The following is a 20,821-nucleotide window of genomic DNA, read 5'->3' on the forward strand; positions in this document are numbered from 1 at the left end:
TTGAAGCAGTGATCAAAAACCTCCCAAAACACAAGAGTCCAGGGCCTGATGGATTCCCTGGGGAATTCAACCAAATATTCAAAGAAGAAATACTTATTCTACCGAAGCTTTTTCAAAAAATAGAAACAGAAGGAAAACTTCCAAACTTATTCTATGAGTTCAGCATTACCTTAATCCCCAAACCAGGCAAAGGCCCCATCAAAAAGGAGAATTTCAGACCGATATCCCTGATGAATATGGATTCCAAAATCTTCAACAAAATCCTGGCTAATAGGATCCAACAATACATTAAAAGGATTATCCACCACGACCAAGTGGGATTTATCCCCGGGATGCAAGGGTGGTTCAACATTCGCAATCAATCAATGTGATAGAACACATTAATAAGAAGAGGGAGAAGAACCATATGGTCCTCTCAATTGATGCAGAAAAAGCATTTGACAAAATACAACATCGCTTCCTTATTAAAACTCTCCAGAGTATAGGGATAGAGAGAACATTCCTCAAGCTCATAAAATCCATCTAGGAAAACCCACAGTGAATATCATCCTCAATGGGAAAAGCTGAGAGCCTTTCCCTTAAGATCAGGAACACGTCAAGGGTGCCCACTCTCACCACTGTTGTTCAACATAGTACTAGAAGTCCTAGCAACAGCAATCAGACAATAAAAAGAAATAAAAAGTATTCAAATTGGCAAAGAAGTCAAACTCTTTTCGCTGACGACATGATACTTTATGTGGAAAACCCAAAAGACTCCACCCCCAAGTTACTAGAATTCATCCAGCAATTCAGTAAAGTGGCAGGATACAAAATCAATGCACAGAAATCAGTTGCTTTTTTTATACACAAATGTAGAAAGAGAAATTAAAGAAATGATTCCACTTACAATAGGACAAAAACCATAAGATACCTCGGAATAAACCTAACCAAAGAGGTAAAGGATCTATACTCTAGGAACTACAAAACACTCATGAAAATAATTGAAGAAGACACAAAATGATGGAAAAATATTCCATGCTCATGGATTGGAAGAATAAACGTTAAAATGTCTATTCTATCCAGAGCAATCTATACCTTCAATGCCATCCCGATCAAAATTCCAAAAACATTTTTCAAAGTGCTGGAACAAACAGTCCTAAAATTTGTATAGAATCAGAAAAGACCCCGAATCGCCAAGGAGATGTTGAAAAAGAAAAACAAAGCTGGGGGCATCACGTTGCCTGATTTCAAGCTATATTACAAAGCAGTGATCACCAAGACAGTATGGTACTGGCACAAAACCAGACATACAGACCAATGGAACAGAATAGAGAACCCAGATATGGACCTTCAACTTTATGGTCAAATAATCTTTGACAAAGCAGGAAAAAACATGCAATGGAAAAAAGTTCTTCAATAAATGGTGCTGGGAAAATTGGACAGCCATATGCAGAAGAATGAAACTCGACCATTCTCTAACACCATTCACAAAGACCTCAATGTGAGACAGGAATCCATCAAAATCCTAGAGGTGTACATAGGCAGTAACCTCTTTGACATTGGCCACAGCAACTTCTTTCAAGATACATCTCCAAAAGCTAGTGAAACAAAAGCAAAAATGAACTTTTGGACTTCATCAAGATAAAAAGCTTCTGCACAGCAAAGGAAACAGTCAACAAAACAAAGAGGTAAGCCACAGAATGGGAGAAAATATTTGCAAATGACACTACAGATAAAGGGCTGGTATCCAAAATCGGTAAAGAACTTCTCAAACTCAACACCCAAAAAACAATAGTCAAGTCAAAAAGTGGGCAGAAGATATGAAAAGACAGTTCTCTGAAGAAGACATACAAATGGCTAAAAGACACATGAAAAAATGTTCATCATCATTAGCTTTCAGGGAAATCCAAATCAAAACCACACTGAGATACCACCTTACACCAGTTAGAATGGCAAAAATGGACAGGGAAAGAAACAACAAATGTTGGAGAGGTTGTGGAGAAAGGGGAACCCTCTTGTCAGTGCTGCTGGGTTCTTAGGGTATAGAACTATGGGGTCCTGACTCCCTCACCCCATCTCTGACCCCCACTCTCAGCTCTGTAAGCTGGAATGTGGCCACTTAAGTTCCAGACTGCATTTCTCTCCTGTATTTTCTTTCCTTCTTCTTCTTTCTCCTCCTCTTCCTCCTTTTTTTTTCCTGGTTCTTTTCCGTCTAAGGAAACCCCAGTCCAACTTCCACCCTCAGGTATCATCAACTGAAGAATCGAGAAGAGGCCAGCAGACTGTCCTCTCTCTATGCTGAATTGGACTATCAGAACTGCTGCAGACAGCTGTGCAGGGTGTGCACTGTGCAACAGCAGGAGGTTCCACTCACAAGGACTGAAGTGTGCATGCTACCTCCACAGAGTGCATAGGCAGCCCTGAGCATTCTGTTTCCCTCTACTGCCATCCCACCTGGGTCTTCACTCGTTCCTTGGCTAACCATATAGCTTCAATCCCGGTCACCCCACTGTTTCCCCTTCAGATACCTTCCCTTTACAGATTGGCCTCTGTTCAGCATCTCTTTTGGAATGGGAGCTTTTTATGACCTTGCTTTTTTCAATGGGTATATTTGAAACGGAAGTTGGGTCCAGGTTGAAATGTTCATTTAGCAGGCTTTCTTAAAGTGGAACACATCTTTGTGCATTTGCAACAGTGTTGGCTCCTAGCTCCTTTCAAAATCCACTCTTCATCTATCTTGGTGGTGGGGAGTGGCCCAGGGGCTTCTGCCTAGGCGGGGAGCCTGCGAGAGTAAGCGCTGGGTGTAGGGTGGGTAACTGTAAGACATGCCTGCCCAGTTCTGGCTTCTGCAGTCCTCCTGTGATCCTCCCACCCCCCCAAAACACGGGGCCAGTTACTTACCCCCACCCCCACCTATAAACTTTCCACAGGACCTAAGAAAATATTCTGAGCCAAGTAGGAGAGTTTTCAGCCCACCACACTTTCCAGATGTTGTTGACCCACAGCTGCAACCAAGTGTGTGGCTTCATTAATCTGCACAATTATTCTCTAGGTGGGGGTTGGGTGGCTTCCCTGAGTGGCGCCCTGCAAAAACTCGAGGACTACCCCCTCCCAGGAGGCTTCTGAAGGCCTCGGAAGGGTGTAAGAATGGGCCACAGCCGCCTTCTCCCTGTGGGACTCTGCTGCTGCAGCAGGGGCCCCAGAGCAGAACCAATCCTGGAGCGCACCTTCAGACTTGGAGATGGATGTCCCCCCCGGGTTTGTGACACAGCATGATTAAATCTCCAGTTGCATCCCCCCGAGCCCTAGATGGCCCTGCATGGAGGCTCTGTGTGTACCAAGCGGTTGCCATAAAATTCATCTTTTGTCACTTTCTTCCTATAGCTTTTCAGTGGGGGTGGTTGACATTTACAGCCATAAGACATGGGTGGATTCAGGAAGGGTGAGGATTGCAAGCGGAAGTTTATGCTCGTGAGCAACTTAGCTCTCACACGTGAGGCTGAGCTCTCAGGTCTGATCTTTGCAGCTCAGCACGGCTGGAGCCACATTTCATTGATCTTATGTAATTTGCCCAAGAGGAGTGCCTGCTCGTATCTGGGCTGTTTTTAACACCACACTGTGTTCCATAATTCCCAAACTATTTTTCATGGGGGGCTCATTATCATGGTGAAAGCCCATTGATCACTACCTATTAGTCCTTCAAACTGTGGCTTCCTTGCCACCATCCTTTCAAGTGCCACCATGGTTGTCATACTGGGCCGTATTTCTTATACAGGTGAGAGTACTCTATAATCGTTAAGTAAATCTTTTCTGCTAAATGATCTCAATTTTGTATGGCTGAGCTAGTTGTCTTGCCCTGCTCCCAGGGATAGTTACCGAGTCTCTGGTTTCTTCCTTTGCACAATGGGAATAATTGTCTCTACTTCGGAGGGCCGGAGGAAGTATTAAATGAAGTAGTATGCAGATTGAGGCACCTATCAGTACAACATTTGGTTTATAGCAAGAACTCCAGCCTGGGACTGTGCCCAGGGGAAAACCACCCCTTTGTGGACATTTGACATAGGTGGGCTGGGGAAGGGTGGGGATTCCTCAAGCCTGAGCTCTCCGGCCCCGCCTGGCTAGGTCTCCTGCTCACTGCTGCCCCCCTCTGGTCCCCAGGATACAGCATAACTGCTTGAACGTCACTGGAAGGCTTGGAAAGAAACTGGTGGTGGCCAACCCTGCTCACCTAGCAAGAAGAAGACCTTGACCAAAAGCCTGAACCTCAACCTGGGACTGTGACAAGAACATGCAAATGACCCACGAAGCCCCCTGCGGAGGTTCTCTTTATACTGAATGTGCCTGCTGGGAAAATTGCCCAGACCACAGAGCTAAACTGAGTGGCTACTCCTTGGCCCCCATCTACCTCCCAGCAGAATGCACCTCTGTGCTTGAGCCATGAAGTAACACAGGGCACCTTTGGTTGGCAGCATGGCTTGAAAGCATCCCTTCTCCTGCATTTCCAAGAGAACACAGTCTGGATTGGGCTAAATCAGACCTAGTGTCCAATCCTGGCCCTGGATGACCATGGGCACATGACACTTCTCTACAGGTGTCAATGCCTTTATCTGTTACATTAATATGTACATAAGGTCTATCCTGGGGTTGGTGCTCAAAATGTGACTCTGTCTACCACCCTTCGCTCTTTCCCGACTCAGATGAGCGTTGGAAGAAATCATAAACAATATTGACTTAACTACAAAATGCTCAGATGTTTTCCCTGATGCTCTGATAAAGTATGCTTTGAAGTGAACCTTCCCCAGTGAAGCAGTGAGCAAATGCAAACTGTCAGCCCACGAAGAAGTCCCTGGTGCTTGCCTTTCAAAGAAGAACAAATAACCTTTCGAGCTCTTTTCAGGGCTCCTGGAGATTGTCCCATAGGCCCTCGGCCATCCTCTTTGGGGTTGGGGAGATAGCATCATCCTACCATGAAAGAGGGTGGGAAGGGGAGGAACGGGGAAGCATAGACTGAAACTCTCTGGTCAGGTGCTTTGCATAGATTATGATGGGGGTACTACTCTTATCCCTGGTACTCAGAGGAAGAAACTGAGCAGAAATTTGCAGAAACTTGTTCAAGACCCCGCCACTGGTAAGTGGTGGAGTCAGGATTCAGACTTGGACAGTCTGATGCCAAAGACCTGCAGCATTGTCCTACAGATCCTACTCCAAGGTAGCCCTCCAGGTCTAATCCTAGTGAAGGCTGCCACCCCTGGAAAGAGGCCATTCATTATCAGAGACCTGCTAGGAGATGCCTGCCTGTCTCAGGATGCTCCTTGGTAGGTCTTCCTTTTCTCTCTTAAGGTGGGACTGCCATATTATCCCCATTTTACAGATGAGAAGACTGCGATTCACAGAAGCAAAATGTTTTGCCTGAGATCATCTAACAGGTTGAAGGCAGGGTTTGGACAAGCAACCAAGTCTTTTGACTCCTGGTTATACCCCACCCTGAACCAGCTGTCTCCTCATCCCTTGCCCTATCCTGGACTCTTACTTGGTTACTGCCCAGCCACCTGGGAAAGGCAAGGTGATCCCATAGATGAGAGTCAACCACCACACTGTCCACAACACTGCGGATTCAAATTTTTTCCTTTCTTGGGAGCTTCTTTTTTTTTTTTTAATTTTTTTTTATTGTGCCTGGGAGCTTCTTTAAACACACTAGTAAGCTGACTTTTCTCTGGGGTCTTCCAAAGAAGCCCACAGGCAGGCAACTTACTTGGGGATTGTAATGAGAGTGAAAAGAATTATTGGTTTGTAGTCAGAAATTCTAAGCTTGAAACTCAGCTTTACCACTTGCTGGCTTAGTGACCTTGGGTGAATTATTGAACCTCTTTGATTCTTATCAGTTACCTCTGTGAAGTAAAGGTAGTATTCTCTGTCTTGGAGAGTTTTTATGAGATAATGTATGAACATAAACCAACACATTGGTTATATGACACATAGCAGTACTCAACATAGCAGAGAACCTTTCTTTTGTCCTGGCAAAAGAGCCCAGAGTCTTAAGAAAATCCAGTCTGCAAGATGCACCCAAACTTGAATCAAAGCAGGGGTTATTTTAATTATTCAAGGACCCCTGATTTTCACAAAGGGCTTGGCCGGGTCCTTTAAATGTCAGCTACATGTGTATGCTGCCACACCCATTTTTGAATCATTAGCTACTTGAGAGCAACCTTAGTGGGGACAGGGAAAGAGCACAGCTTAAGTCATGGAAAGGCGGCACTAGGAGCCATTATCTGCTAGAAATCAAATAGGATTGAAAAAAAGGTCTGAAAGAGTAACCCAAGGAGATTTCATTTATAATTATCTCTTCATCTTTTCCGGGAACCCCATCCTTCAGTTGTTCAAAGCAGATATAAATGCAGAGTCAGGCACCCCCAAACCTTTCCCCGTAATCTTTAAAAACCCAGTGACAGGTGATAAGAATGACTTCACAGTGTAAGATGCCAAAGCTGTAATTGTTTATTCTTCTGGCTGTAATTGATCCTGCTATCCCTTTGGGTAGCTAAACAGCTCTGATCACGAGTTGCCCAATCAGCCTATGAGTCTTCTTGATGAATCACTCCCATTCTCTCGGTCCTTTCTCCTGGCTGCGGTAATTCTTGACTACTGCCTTAGAGATTCTGTCTCCTGTGGGTGCGGAAGGAGAGCCCTATCTGTCAGGAGGAACATGTGGAGAAGAGAGAGCTCCAAGTTACTTTCCTAGGTTCAACAGCTCAAAACAATAAGAATTCTGTGGATGTTTCGGAGGCTGGCAGCCCCTCTCCACCAAATGCCTGCCCTTGGGCATGTGGGATTTGACTCCGACAGCTGCCCGTTGGGGAATTCCTTGGGCACTGACTTCCGGCCACCTGAATTATTCTGACCCTAGCCCCCCTCCTCACCCATTAATTGGCTCAGTTGCCACATTTTCCTTTCCTGCTCCAGGTCTATTCATTCCCCAAGAGTCACTTCTGGTTTCCCTAGGGTCTCTGAGGTCAGCCAATCTTCTGAGGAATTTCTGATCCCTTGTCTACTTCAAAGCCCTGTATTATGGCTGAGTTTGCTCATTTGTTTCTCAAGTCTTGCCTCCTCTAAGAAGCTGTCCTGGACCATCTGTTGTCCACTCTCCCTCTTCTTGACTCCAGTAGACCTTCCCATCTGATCACTGGATGCTTTGCGTTGTGCCACAATTTATCTATGATATGATGTCTTTCTATCCATCCCAAAGGCCTCAGGAGTATGGTAACAGAGCCTGCCTGGTGGTTCTTTATGATCCCAACTTCCCCTGTTGCAGGACACCCTGAAGGCTTAAGTTTTTGTTGCATGGCAACATGGCAGAAATCAGGGAAAGGCCAACTCCTAAGGTTAAAGTCCAAATGTTTAACCTGGCCGCCCAGGCCCTGCTTAATCCAGCCCTGCCTACCTCCCAATCTCTTCTCTCTCCATTTCCTGATCCAGACTTTATGCTCTGCAATAGAAATTGCTCACAAGCTGGTTCTTGCCTCTTTGCCTTTTCTTAGGCTGTTCACGATGCCTGGAATGATTTTCCTCCCACTTTTCATCCAGCTAATGTTTACCAATCCCTTAATACCAGTTTAGATAGCAACTCCTCCAGGTAGCCTCCTTGATCTCGAAGTTTGACTCCTATAGCACTCCATGCTTTGCTTCTCTTAGCACTTACCACGAGGCATTACAAACAGTGGTTCACATGTTGATTGGCATCCCCAGACTCTGAGCTCCCCAGGGGTGGGACCACGTGGTAAGCATCTGTGGGTTCCCAAGGGATGCAGATGCTTGGTAAATACTTATCGAATTAATGAATGGATGGGTGGTGAGCCCTGGGGTGTCCTGTCAGGCTAGACATAAGAGGGACACAAGGAAGATGGGAAATGCAGTTGTAAAATTGAGGTCCAGGGGCAGAGATGAGCAGCCAAGACTGGACTGGGTATCAGGGATCCAAAATGATAGGTTCCTTCTCTAAGTGTTGAGGATTCTCAGAGTGAGGCCCAGGAAGGAGAGCGGCAGAACAGGTGTCACATGGTCGGGAAGAGGGAGTGAAGGGATCCTGGATGTGCTTGCCCAGGCCCTGTCCCAGTTGTGTCATTTAAGAAGGCACACCTTCTCCACATCTGGCTTTTAAAGGAAAAGTACGCCCCTACATCCTCTAGGGGTCTTCCTCTCTCAGGATTCAAACAAACTGCTTTGTATACATGCCTTACAAGGCTGATGCTGCTGGTCCTGGGATAACACTGACTAAGAATTAGCAGGAACCTGTGCTTCTCCATTGGGCTTGATGAAGTTACTCTTTGATGGTTAAGTATGATCCAGACTCAAGGCCACAGAGTTGTGGAATCTTGGAATATTTGAGTTGGAAGGGACAAGAGATATTGCCCTATTTCCCCATTGTATGCTAAACTCCAGATGCTAATAACCATTGTAAGATGCATCATTATTTTGCATACCGCTTTGGAAAAAAGTATCTGCCAGTTAATGGCAAGAAGACATTGACTGTAAGACCCCCTTAATTTCAGAGATGTTAGTGTGCAATATAGAGTTGAGGGGGAAAGGGAGCTCCCACCCTCCTTATTTTACAGAGGAGCATATGAGGGGCAGAGGGAAGGGACTTGTCTTGGGCTGTAAAAGGACTTGCCTATGAGGCCTGAGGAGGTGCTTGGAGAACGTCATCAGGCCCAGTATGAAGGTGGAAGGTCTCTGGGATAATCGGACAGCTTGAGGTCCTCTGAGGCCCTCAGGTCATCCTAGACTCCAGGCTGCACCCCGTGAGAAGAAATCCCTTTCTATCCCTTGGCAGCATATTCCTGCTAAGGAACCTCAAGCCTCTTTGATTTTATATTCAGAACATCCTTTTCTTTCTATTCAGGAAATTCCTAAATTAAATTGAGTCCTAGATGGCACAGTTTGAGCATTTCCGCCCTTTGCCTTTCTTCCTGGGAATCAGAAGAAAGGCAGCTACTCTCTTCTTTCGGCCTTGTCTCTTCCTTGATAAATGGTGGACTTAACTGAATAGCAGAACTGGATCACCCAGGGCAGGTGTGCTCAACCCATACTCTGCAACAGAATTCCCCTGGGTACTTGTATAAACCAAAGATGCCCTAGGCTCACCTCAGAATTCAGGATTCATTTGTTCTGGTGTGGGGCCCACATGCTCCTCAGAGGATTTTGATCCTGCAGCTAGGTGGCAAACCATTAATCTACTCCAATTGGTTTGACAGATGGAAAAACTGAGGTCCAGAGAGTCCAAGTGATGCCTGTGGTCATACCAGTGGGCTTCAGAGCTGGGGTTAGACTTCAGTTCTCTGGATTATTCCTGGATTCCTTACTGAAAGCTCTAACTAAACTACCCACCCCATAGAGTTTTAATGTGAGCTACAGACCCTAAGGACACATAACTCTGTGTGTGTGTCTGCATGCACATGTGCATGCATGAGGGAGAGAAGGAGAGGGTACAGAGATGGAGAGGGAGAGAGACAGGTCTCTGTGTTGGAAAATCTAGGCAGAAGTTAACAGTAGAACTTGGAAGGGAGTGTAAAAACAAAGATCTCAAATAAAATATTGACACGCTTGATGCTCTTTGGTCATCACTACTGACCATTTGGGGAAGGGAGTCTAAACCCTTCTCAGTCCGCCAGAGAGGATTCAGCCTTCTCTGGGGAGTAAGCATATTAACAGGGCTCTTAGGTCTAATTTCCCAGTCCTGAAGCCACGTTTGGGGCTATCTGTGGACTCTTTCTAAGTACCCAGTGTCCCCATATCAGAGCCTTATTTCCCCACTGTCAAGTGCCAGATGTTCAGGGCTGGGTGCCCTGAGTTGCTCTCTAAAGTTTACTGTCCAATGAATGATTCATCAGGAATCAAAGTAGTTCCCATCAGGGATTGCCCTCAGGAAGACATTAATGGGCAGGATAGGCTATTAAATTACGTGGGAATGAAATACCACATTGAAAATGCATTTTCAAGCAGATGAGCTGCTTTGTCAGAAGGAGCTGGGTTTATTTTCATTACTTCCCCAGCTGCCCAGGATTTAATTCTGAAGCCAGAGAGCTTCTCCCAAAGCTGTTAGGAGGCCCAAAGCTGTTGGGAGGCCCAGGCCACATCATGCATGGGTCCCTCTAGATTTTAAACTTTTTTGTTCACTTACCTCCTCAGCCATCAGTAGGCCAGCATGGTGGACATGTGTGCTTTTGTGTGTGCTTAAAGATGTGGGAAGGGAGTGAAGCAGTACCAGGGAAGAACTAAGGGCCATCAGCTGCATAACTTGGGGCTTTGCGCATTGAGGGTAAAGTGGGTCTTCTGGTCCTATTTTTCATTCAGGAGTTTTCTGACTTTGGGGTGCATCTGTATTACTGGGAATCTTGCTAGAAAGACGGATTCTTGGGCTCCACATTCAGAGACCCTAACATAGAAGGGGTTGGGCCTAAGAATACGCATTTAACCTCTTCCTCTCTGCTTCTCACACATAGTCTAGTTGGAGAATGACTAGCTTAGGAAAACTTCATACTCAATATTGGGGTGATTGGGGCAGTGTGAAACATCTTCTCTGGTCCCTGATACCTCAACTGTAAATCAAAGTGAAGAACTACACTACCTGAGGTGTCTTCCCGGCTCTCCACACTTGTTTCCCTACCTGCCCAGGGAGGTGGACATGAAGGTGATAGTTGGAAGTCAATGAAGGAGAGGTGTGAGAGCTTAAAATGCTGAATGATGTGGACTCTTGGCAAGGCTGGTCTCATTGACTGCCAAACCCTCTGGAATAAACCTCTGGAGAATAGAAGGAAGATCACTTTCAAGGCAGGGGGGCCCTCTTGTCCTCATTGCACTGAATGGAATCGTCCTAATCTGTGGTCTTGCTTCCAGGGGCTGATTCAGAGTTGGGGGGTTTCTGAAAGGGTTCTGAAGTCCTCAGCTCAGCTTTAGGGTGCATATGAGCCAGCACAATTTTATCTCGTGTTGAAGTTGGGGGTTGCATAGGGCAGAGGCCGTATCTGTTCAGATTCAGAGTGGAGAAGTTGTGTCTTGGTTTACACAACCCAAGTTTTCCAGTACATGTTGAACATGTCACTTTTAGAAATCGATATAAGCCTATTTTACAGGAACTACATAAAGTGTACTGGCATATTGAAAATATTTTGAGAAACTAGGCAGGGATACCTTCTGTATAACCATGAAGGGCCTTATCCCATGAATGATTATGAATATATTAATTTTTGACCAGCAAGTCATATAAGTGTTTGAAATTTTACAAAAGGATCTTCATATACACAAGCTTATGTATCCGCATAGTAACCCCTGTGAAGTAGGTAAGGCAGGCCTGTAAACCAAGGCACAGAGAGATCAGCAGACTCAGAGCTTTTCAGCAACAGACCTAAGGCTGGGCCTCATGTACACAGATTGTTTCCAACCCTGAACAATTTCATGAACTTTTGGTATGATTAAGGTCTCTAAGTGTGTAGCCAGAATAATAGATATCACCATCTATCACAGGTTGGCTTAGCCTCAGGGAGAAAGGGGCCTCAGGGCTCGTTTGCATGGGAGTTTTGGCAGGGGTGGGAGGGGGGAAGCAGGGAGAGCATAAGCATTTGAGTGCTATTTGAACAGAGGGTGCAGATTTGCGCAATTGAGTTCACTCACTCTTTGAAGAATGCGCTTTTACTGAGCTCCTATATAAGCAAGGCACTGGTTGTATAGAATTCGAGAGAATTAGTCCTTTTGCTCTCAAGGAGCTCCCAGTCTGTGGTGAGACAAGAGCTGATGGAGGCTAAATAAATCAGTTCTTTTAAGGTAGGTGTAAAGATCAGTGCTGTGCAAGGGGAGATAAGTCCTACAAGGAGACTTTTGTTTCTCTTAGGAGTGGGACAAAATTGCCAAAAAACCCACTGCGTTCTGTGAGTGCTCCGAGGCTGGGAGCAGGTCTGGCTGATCTTCATTTTCCCAGCACAAGAAGTGCTCAGTGGGTATTTGTTGAAGGAATAAATGAATGAACAGAGAGTTGAATGGAGCAATTAGCTGCTTCTTAGGGGTGGAAGAAAGTTTTCTTAAAGACCACCATCTTTAAAGAACGTTTGGAAGTATGACTAAGCCTTCGTCAAGCAGATAAGACAAGGAAGGGATTCTGGGCAGAAGGAACAGTGGGAGAAAATGCACAAAGCAGGCATCAAAGAACAGGGAATGTCTGGCTGAAGTCCGATGCATGTTGGTTACCCACAGGAGAGAGGGCTCAGGCTTGGTTGAACAGAGCCTCGGAAGCCATTCTTAAGGGCTTGAGGCTTTGCAAATTATGGGAAGTGCTAGGCAGGGGTACTATTGAGGAACATGCTCGGAACCTCTCTTCTAAAGTTTAAAAAATATTATTTACCTGTGACTGCGGGGCTGTTAATGCTGGAAGCCCTCTGAGGTCATCTAACCCAGCCCTTCCATTCCATGCATGGGAAACCCCATGGCGCAGGGAGGGAAGCAAATTGTCCAAGGTCTCATGGCACAGTTAGCAATAGACTCCAGGTCTCTGAAGTCTGGTTTCCTCTCCACAGAGAGATCTGGGCTTGAGGCTGAGCCTTGCTCTCCCCCTATAGTGCAACCTTAAGTTATTTACCAAACTGCAGTTTTGTCATCTGGAACATGGAGATAACACCATTACCTTTTTGTGTTTGCTGTGGGGGTTTAAATGAAATAATGCATGTCAAGTGTCTCGGTTGCTTGATGCCTGGCAAGTGGTGTGTGTTCAGTTGGAAGTGACTGGTATTCTTCCTCTCTTCTTGGGTCTGTCTCCACTCCAGTGTGTCACCCCATTGCTTGTCTCTGGTGGTTGTGGTGGTCCTGGAATCCTGCAGCACTCCCACCTTAGCTAAGCTCATCAAAGGAGCATTTCTCAGGCTGTCCTGTAAGTCAGGGGCATATCCTGGCTTCATAGGGATTAGGACAAATACTGATTTTAAGAACAGTCATCTTCAGTCTGGTTTACTGAGCAATAGTGTGCTCTTTTAGAATAAAAAAATGAAAAGATTTTGAAGGAGGTATATATACACCTGGCACGGGTGGAGTGATTTTTACCATGCAAATTCACAAAGGGATTCACGGTAGTGGTCCTTTAAATCACCAGTTCCTCTTCGTGCTCTCACTCAGGAGTCAATTTCTCTGACATGATTCACGCCAACTGTCCAGGAAAGGGCCTCCTGCTCCCATAGTCTTGTCACACCTGGCCTTCTTGCAAGATTCCCTTGAGTGTTGAGCTGAAGCAGCTGAATCCTGGAAAAGGGACACTATAGCCAAGGCAGACTGTAGGAGACGCCATGATTTTATATGACACCGAGGAAGAAATAGCACTGCTAATTTTAGCTATAAGATGCCATCGATTGAGAAACAAATCTTGATTTCAGAAATGTTAAAAATGTGAAAAAATATACAGGTGACACTTGAACAAGACAGGTGTGTGCACTTACATGAGGAATTTTTTTGATAAATATAGTACAATGTGGTAAATGTATTTTTCTTCTTCCTAAGATTTTCTTAACATTTTCTTTGTTCTAGCTTACTTTATTGTAAGACTATGGTATATAATCCAAAGAACATACAAAATATGTGTTAATTGACTCTTTTATTGGTAAAGCTTCTGGTCAACAGTAGGCTATTATTACTTCCGTTTCTGGGGAGTCAAAACCCCTAATTGACTTAGGTGCTCCTGAGCCCCCACATTGTTCAAAAGTCAGTTGTACTTCTTGGAATCACAGAAATGCAGTTTGAGAAACAGGATCAGCTGGATACTAATGGCAGAATGAAAATACACAAATGGGACCAATCCCTAAGTTTTATTTGGCTTCACATTATTTTTGAGAGGGGAAAGACAATACTAATTCATAAGTTCTGCGGGATAGACCCTGGGTCTCTTTTGTTCATCACTGTAGCTCCACGACCTTGTTCATCATTGGGTTTCAAAAAATACTTGCTGAATGAATAAAAAAGAGCCACATTTTAAAACATGTGGAAGGGCGCCTGGGTGGCTCAGTTGGTTAAGCGACTGTCTTCGGCTCAGGTCATGATCCTGGAGTCCCAGGATCGAGTCCCGCTTCGGGCTCCCTGCTCCGCGGGGAGCCTGCTTCTCCCTCTGACCCTCCCCCCCTCATGTGCTCTCTGTCTCTCTCATTCTCTCTGTCTCAGATAAATAAAATCTTAAAAAAAATTTTTTTAAACATGTGGAAAACCCAGAAAAGAAAATCATTCAAAATTCCCCTACTGTGGGTGTTTTGGTTTATTTCCTTTGAGTCTTATTTCCTATGAATATGTTCTTTTATATACATGTAAACATAATTTATTATTAGATTTAGCTCTGGGATGTGTTTTTGTATTTCTCTATTAATATGAATGAAATGAATTGAGATGACCCAGAAATGCTTTGAAGAGTTGTAAAATGTTTAACCAGATATCTAATTAGTTATAATACTCCTAACAAGGCTGCTCTGAACGAGGCTGATTTTCTGAGAACACACTTCAAAGCAAACAATAAATTTCCTCTCTGAAGCCTGAATGGGCTGTTCTGCATCATGCTCACCATGGGGAGTCCCTCAGTTTCCTTTTGGGAGGAGAAAGAGACAATTATTCTTAGAAGTCATGAGCTCCAGCTTCCCACTCAGTCCAGAAATTTCTTTAGTGTCGCTCATGGAGGGTAAGTCCCTGCCTGAGAAAACTCAAGACTGTCAAAAGAATTTACTATCTGCTCCAGACAACACCTAAAAATATGGCTTCCATCCCCTTGTATTTGTGGGCAGATAAGAGCTTAACTCTGACAAGTGCCAGTTAGCAAAACCAAGGTGGGTTTCTCATGGACCAGTCCTCCCTTCCTGCTTTCTGCCATTTTTCACATCCAAGACTCCACTCCAGGCCCTTCTGTTCCCCTCATGTTTCCATTAAGATGCCCAGCCACCTCTGTGAAAATGGAAGTTGAGTTCCATTCATGCTGAACCCTTTTTCCTACTGCAAGGGTATATTTGTGATTAAAATCTGTCCTTGTCACTTTAAAGAGGGTCTTGCTATGCTTGCCATTGGCGGTACTCAAAAGCCCATGAGGCTAATAGCTTGGGTTCTGGGCTCACTAGTGCTCCCTGTCTGCATGCCTTGACTTGTTAATCTGTGTTCTCGTCCTTCTTGACTCAAATCCTCAGCCCTGAACTTGGCTCCCTGCCATCTGCTTCATGACCTCCTTCCTTGTCCTTAAAGATGAGGTTTTCTGGCTGTGTCACTTGTTCCCCACTTGGCACACCCTTACATGCTCATTTCTGATCTCCCCACCAGCCTCATCCTCTGGGGTCTGTGGAGGCCAGCCAGTGTGCCAGCCTCTTCTGCCACTGCCTCAAAGCCAACATCACACCCACTCTCTGTTGCAGTGGAGGCTGATCTTGGCCCTCAGCAAGTATCCAGGCATTAAGTACAGGGGACAGTTTGGGAGGCCCACAATACCAATGCTTTCCCATAAATTCAGAAAGTTCTAGAACACCACCAACACAGGTTCTGGAAAAAACACTCTCCCAATTCGGTGAAAAAGAAAGGAAGCTGTGTTTCTCTTACACCCAATTTTAGGAACTGACAGGTGGTATGGGAGAATTGGGTTAGAGAATTTAGCTGATACCCTTCTCCAGTTTCTAGGTGAGACCCTGTCCCTAGCCCAGCCCCACTCAGGCCTCTTGAGGGGACTCAGAGCCTTCCAAAATTGGGAGTCCCATTTCCCCTCCTCATGCCTCTGCAGGTGGCTGGCGTAGGTCCAGGACCACTGGTCCGAGGAGCCCAGGAACTTACCCTCTGCTCCTGGGTGGCCACGAATGTCTGGAACCCTGGAGCCACCCCAAAGCCCAGTTCTTGGATGAAAGGTGGCTCAGACTGACTGTGGATCTGAACCTTCACTCCTGCTTCAAATGTCGTTTCCTCTGAAAGGACAAAGACAGAGCCATGGGTCAGCAACAGCAGATGCTCACAGACTCCTGGGATTGAGAAGCTCAAATGGATGTTAGATAGGCCACGTGAGGGGCAACATCATGGCCTGCAAAGGTATCCACATCCTCATCTCTGGAAACTATTAAGATGTCAGTTTGCACGGCAGAAGGGACATCGCAGATGGGATTAAGGTAGGGACTTGGAGATGGGGAGCTTATCCTGAATTATCCGGGCAGTCCAATGTCATCACAAGGGTCCTTGTGGGAGGAAAGCAGGAGGGGCAGAGTCAGAGAGAGAATGGAAGAAAGCTTGGCTGCCAGGGGATGCAGGAAACTGCTAGTCACTGGACAAGGCAGGGGGATGGATTTTCCCTCGGAGCCTCCCCAAAGAATGCAGCCCTGCCAGCACCTAAATTTTAGCCCTGTGAGACCAAGATTTGGACTTCTGGCCTCCAGAACTATAACAGAATAAATTTTTGTTGTTTGAAGGCACTGTTTGTGGTATCTGTTACAGTAGCTCTCAGAAGCTAATGGGATTAGGAACTGAGTCAAGCTAGTGAATACTAGCATCTCTCCTGGGCCATGAGTTGAGGTCAAGGAGATCAAGAGGGGAAGAGACCATGGATGACACAGCAGTAGAAATGAAAATAGAGGACATGCTTGTAAGCTAAGATGCCCAGGGCCCCTTGGAGGTGCAGGAGATTGGCAACAGAAGAGAAGTTTCTGCTTCTTTCACTTGGCAAGAGAAATGGACCTTGGCAGTGGGAGGTAGCAAGAGTGATGGAAGGTGATAGGATGGCAGAGCCTGGTTCATCCTAAACGTTCACAATTCGAGGCAAATGCACCTGTGGGATATATGAGCCTTTCCTGGGTCTCCTCTGTCTTACTCTTTCCAAACAGCCTGCAGAGGGAGCTTTCCAGCATGCAAAACCTGCACAACTCTCTCCCATGATGATAAGGAGCCTCCTTAACCTGCCCCTGTTTGTTTTCAGCCTTGCTCAGGGCGCCTCCTGCTTCATGATGCCAGGTGATCCAACCCTCTCGGGCTGCCTAGATTGGTTGTTACTGGTCTCTGCTCTGCATGGATGCACCTGCTTCTCCTTCTGCCTGGAATGCCTTTCAACCTTGTCCACCTGACCTATCTCCTTACTCGTCACTGAAGATTCAGCTCCCAGCCCCACCCAAAGCAAACCCGTCTCTAGCTCTGTTCTATTCTTTACATATGCCTGATGAAGCCTCTGCCACACCAGGCACTAATCCTTTATCTGACAGCCTCGTCCACCAGGCTGGAGTATCCTTAGGCAAGTTCTGGGCTGTGTCCCTGGATCTCAAAGTCCTGCACAGGTCCAGGCCATATAACAGACACTCAGGCAACAACATCCTCTGAGTGAATAAGGGATTAGTGACTCAAACCTCAGTTATTAATGGACAAGGCCAATCTAGAGTCAAAATCAAGGTGTGTTCTCAAAGAAGGGAATGGGGAGAGGATGGGTAAGGCAGGAAAGGGGGAAGATGGAGTGGGGGGGGAATAGAGGCTGAGGTCAGGGAGGGAGGGAGGTGTCAGCACTGGACCATAGTCTGGGGAAGAACACTGCCAGGAAGGAAGGGCTGGGGTCAGGAACAGGAATGGGCGAGGACCACAGACAGCCGGGTGGTCAGTGACGGAGGCAGGGGAAGGGAGTCAGAGCTGGGTGAGAATTCCAAGGTAGGGGTACATGGACCAAAGGGCTCAGTAGGTACGCAGGGAAGAGCAGGAAGGATAGGCAGGGGTTCCAGAGTCCAGACTTGGGAGACCAGTGGCTGACATGGCATTTAGGGAGAGGAGACCCTCAGCCAGGGATCCTTTCATAAGGTGTTAGAGGAATGGGAGATGATCCCAGGCAATCCACAAACACACTCCCTTCCCTCCAGTGTTCAAGCATTCTGCTAGGTTTTTACCCAGATTGTCCATGTGCAGTCTGCTGCCAGAATGTCCCGGGATGCCTGTAGTTTAGGGCCCGTCTCTCTTGTGAATGGTGAATGCTGCGGAGAAGAGAGCGCCCCTTATTCCTCCCAGTGCCGCACAGGTGCATCGGGGAAGGGGACTGCGGGAGATGGAGGGTGGGTGGGAAGGGGAGGGGTGAACCTGCCCAAGGGAGGGGTTGAGGAGAGGTTAGGAGCCTGAAGAAGAGGTTCGGATGGGGAAGGAGCAAAAGTGGCGTGATGCTGGGATCACAGGGATGCTCATGCTTGGATGAACTGAAGGCATGTTCAGTGAGCTGTGGGGGGTGGAATGGGAAAGATGCCAAAACTTGTTTTCTGGAGCTCTCTGAAGCTGTGTGCCTGCTATATAACTGATCTTAGGAGACCTGAGAGTCAGTAAGACACCAGGAACTCCCTATGTGATTTCGATGAGCTTTCCAGTTTGAGAACCTTTTAGTTACCTGATCTGAGCCTTTGGCTCTAGCCAAATCTCTGGAAATGCAGATACCTGGGCTACAGGTTATCTGAGGCCACATGCATGTGGACAAGTAGCTATCTAGTCCAGAGAGGGGAAGTGACTTGACCAATGTCACACAGCAAATCAAGCATAGAGTACGGGCTGGAAGTTATTAGGTCCCCTAACTTCCAATTCATTCCCCACTCTTTGGCAGCTGTGAGTTTCCCCAGGTTCTGGTTGGACACAGGGAAATGCCAGCACCGCATACTGCCTGTCCATGTCGCAGGACTCTGGGGGTCTCTCCCGCTGAGATGCAGGTGGGCTGCACATAAAACCACATCACCAGCAAATATAACAATAACAATAACACTAATTGGGACCACCGATGCAATTTTTGGCGTTCCAGCGCAAAATGTAAATGCACATCAAAGGAGCCAACTCTGACAATAATCCAGACAGACGTGGATATATTCCTTCCCAGCCTCATATTCCCTTCACCACCAAATGATTCAACAATGAGCTGCTTCAGAGTGCGGGCCGCCAATGCAGTGAAGTATTTGTTTACACTTCATGAACACCAGGATTCAAAGCCCCCGAGAGAGAGCGTGAGAGAGCACAGAGAAAGGGAAAGTTACTACATACACTGTGTAAGGAGCCCTTCCTTCTCTATTGGGACCAAACACGAAAGAAAATGTTGGATCAGGAGGAAAGCTGTAAGGTGAGTCCAACCTGCAGAGGCCGGAATACCCTAGCCCTTTTCAAGAGCACAGCCGTGGCCAGCTCAAGGTGAGGTCTACTTGTAGAGCATTTTCTGTGAGCGCAGAAAGGGCTTGCAACTGCGGAGGAGATGGGTGAGCCATGGGCAGAATGCATAATGGGGCCGGGAAAGTACATCGCAATAAAAGAAGCTTAAATCTTTAATCTTTGCAAATTACAGGAAACATGCCGAGGAAATAAACACGGGGGAAATAGGAAGGGAAGATTTACTGAAAAGCTGGAGGAATTTTCTCGGCTAAAGCAGGGATGTGTTTATACAGAGCTATCTGTGTTGGCTGAAGCCGACTTTGTAACAGTGGCTAGGATAGCTAGCTGGAGGGGAGAGGGTAGGAGGGAGCCCAGCCACACGGGGGTCAGTGCAGGTCAGCCTTTCCTGGTGAAACAAAGGCTCAGAGAGGTCAGCTTACCACAGCAAGCAAACCCAGCCTCAATCCCTGGCTGTCCGTCCCCAAGGCTCTGCTCTTACCCTCTAACATCTGGTCTCGCTCAGAGAGCGTACCTTTCCAGTGTCATTTACCACAGTCCCATCGGATAATTCTCCTTTGAGAGCCTACAGGCCTGGACTCTGAGCCACTCAGCTTTGCATCCCCGGTAGAAAGTGGCAAACAACTATACTCACATGAGTGTGGTGAGCTTTGGGGTTTTCACCGACTTCACTTCCTGGATCCTCCCAGCCCTCCTGAGATAGGCATCAATAACCCCACTTATAGAAATAGAAATACATATACATATATAATTACATTTTTTTTAACATGGTATCTATTTTACAGATGAAGAAGCCAAAGTCCAAAGAAAGGAAAGGACAGGCCCAGGGTCTATGACTCATGGCTACCTAGAATTTTGGAGCTAAGAGAGTCCTTGACACTGCTGAAATACAATAAACTTTTCATCTTGCTGGTGAGAAAATTGAGACCCACAGGGACGAGTGACCAATGGCCACATGGCAAGTGATGGCCTGGCATAGCCCAGGGACCAGGTATCTTGATTCCTCACCCTCTTCAGCCCTTTGTCAGTCGGCTAGAGGAAGCACTGGTCCCAAGTGACAAACCAGTAAGTGTTCAAGCTGTACAGGGATGGAGGGAGAGAATTATTTAATTGACATTGGGTTCAGCAGCCTGTGTTCTCTCATCTTAGAGTTCAGAGAAAAACTCACTGTGTTGGACAGTGACAATGATAGAGACTGAGGTGCTAGTCCTAGACCTTGAGAACGCTGGTGGAAAGTGTCTGCCAAACATTTTTTGGGTGGTCTACTAGAGGTGCCATCTTGGTTCCTCCTGTTCTTCTGGCATGCATAGAGGAATCCAAGGAGGCTAACTTTGGGCCCTGGGAAGGGGAGCAGGGGAAGGTCCCAAGAAAATTGTGGGCTCTGACATCATGGAGCCCTGGGTCTGACTCCCAGTCCCACCTCTTAATATCTGTGTGACTTCAAGCAAATTATATTGCCTCTCTGAGTCTTAGTTTCTTCTTGTTTAAATTAAAAGAAGGGCTGATCCTTCAGGTGATTTTTTAGCCTTGCACTTCTGTGAGCAGGGTATCATGCACAAGTCTCCTAACCTCACTGCATCTCTTTTTAATTTCCTGAAAACTAGAGTAAAATTACCCAACATGGCTGTTCAGCACTCGCAAGTCAGGGGAAACTAGTTTTCTAAAGACAACCCAAAGAATCCCAGAATTGCTGCTTGGCTAACACTGAGCC

At 46.3% G+C, this 20,821-nt stretch overlaps 1 protein-coding gene across 2 annotated transcripts in view; it reads right to left on the reverse strand.

Moving 5' to 3' along the window:
* Nucleotides 1-20,821, reverse strand: part of ASIC2 (acid sensing ion channel subunit 2) — a 1,092,109-nt gene that overhangs the window by 33,017 nt on the left and 1,038,271 nt on the right. For both annotated transcript variants that reach the window (XM_064582186.1, XM_064582185.1), the window contains exon 3: nt 15,796-15,923. In XM_064582186.1, the coding sequence (XP_064438256.1) occupies nt 15,796-15,923 (128 nt within the window). The remainder of the gene's footprint in view (nt 1-15,795; nt 15,924-20,821) is intronic.

This window comes from Mirounga angustirostris, unplaced genomic scaffold (assembly GCF_029215605.1).
Source record: "Mirounga angustirostris isolate CCGP_5_RB_7025 unplaced genomic scaffold, mMirAng1.0.hap1 SCAF_17, whole genome shotgun sequence".
Classification (NCBI taxonomy): domain Eukaryota; kingdom Metazoa; phylum Chordata; class Mammalia; order Carnivora; family Phocidae; genus Mirounga; species Mirounga angustirostris.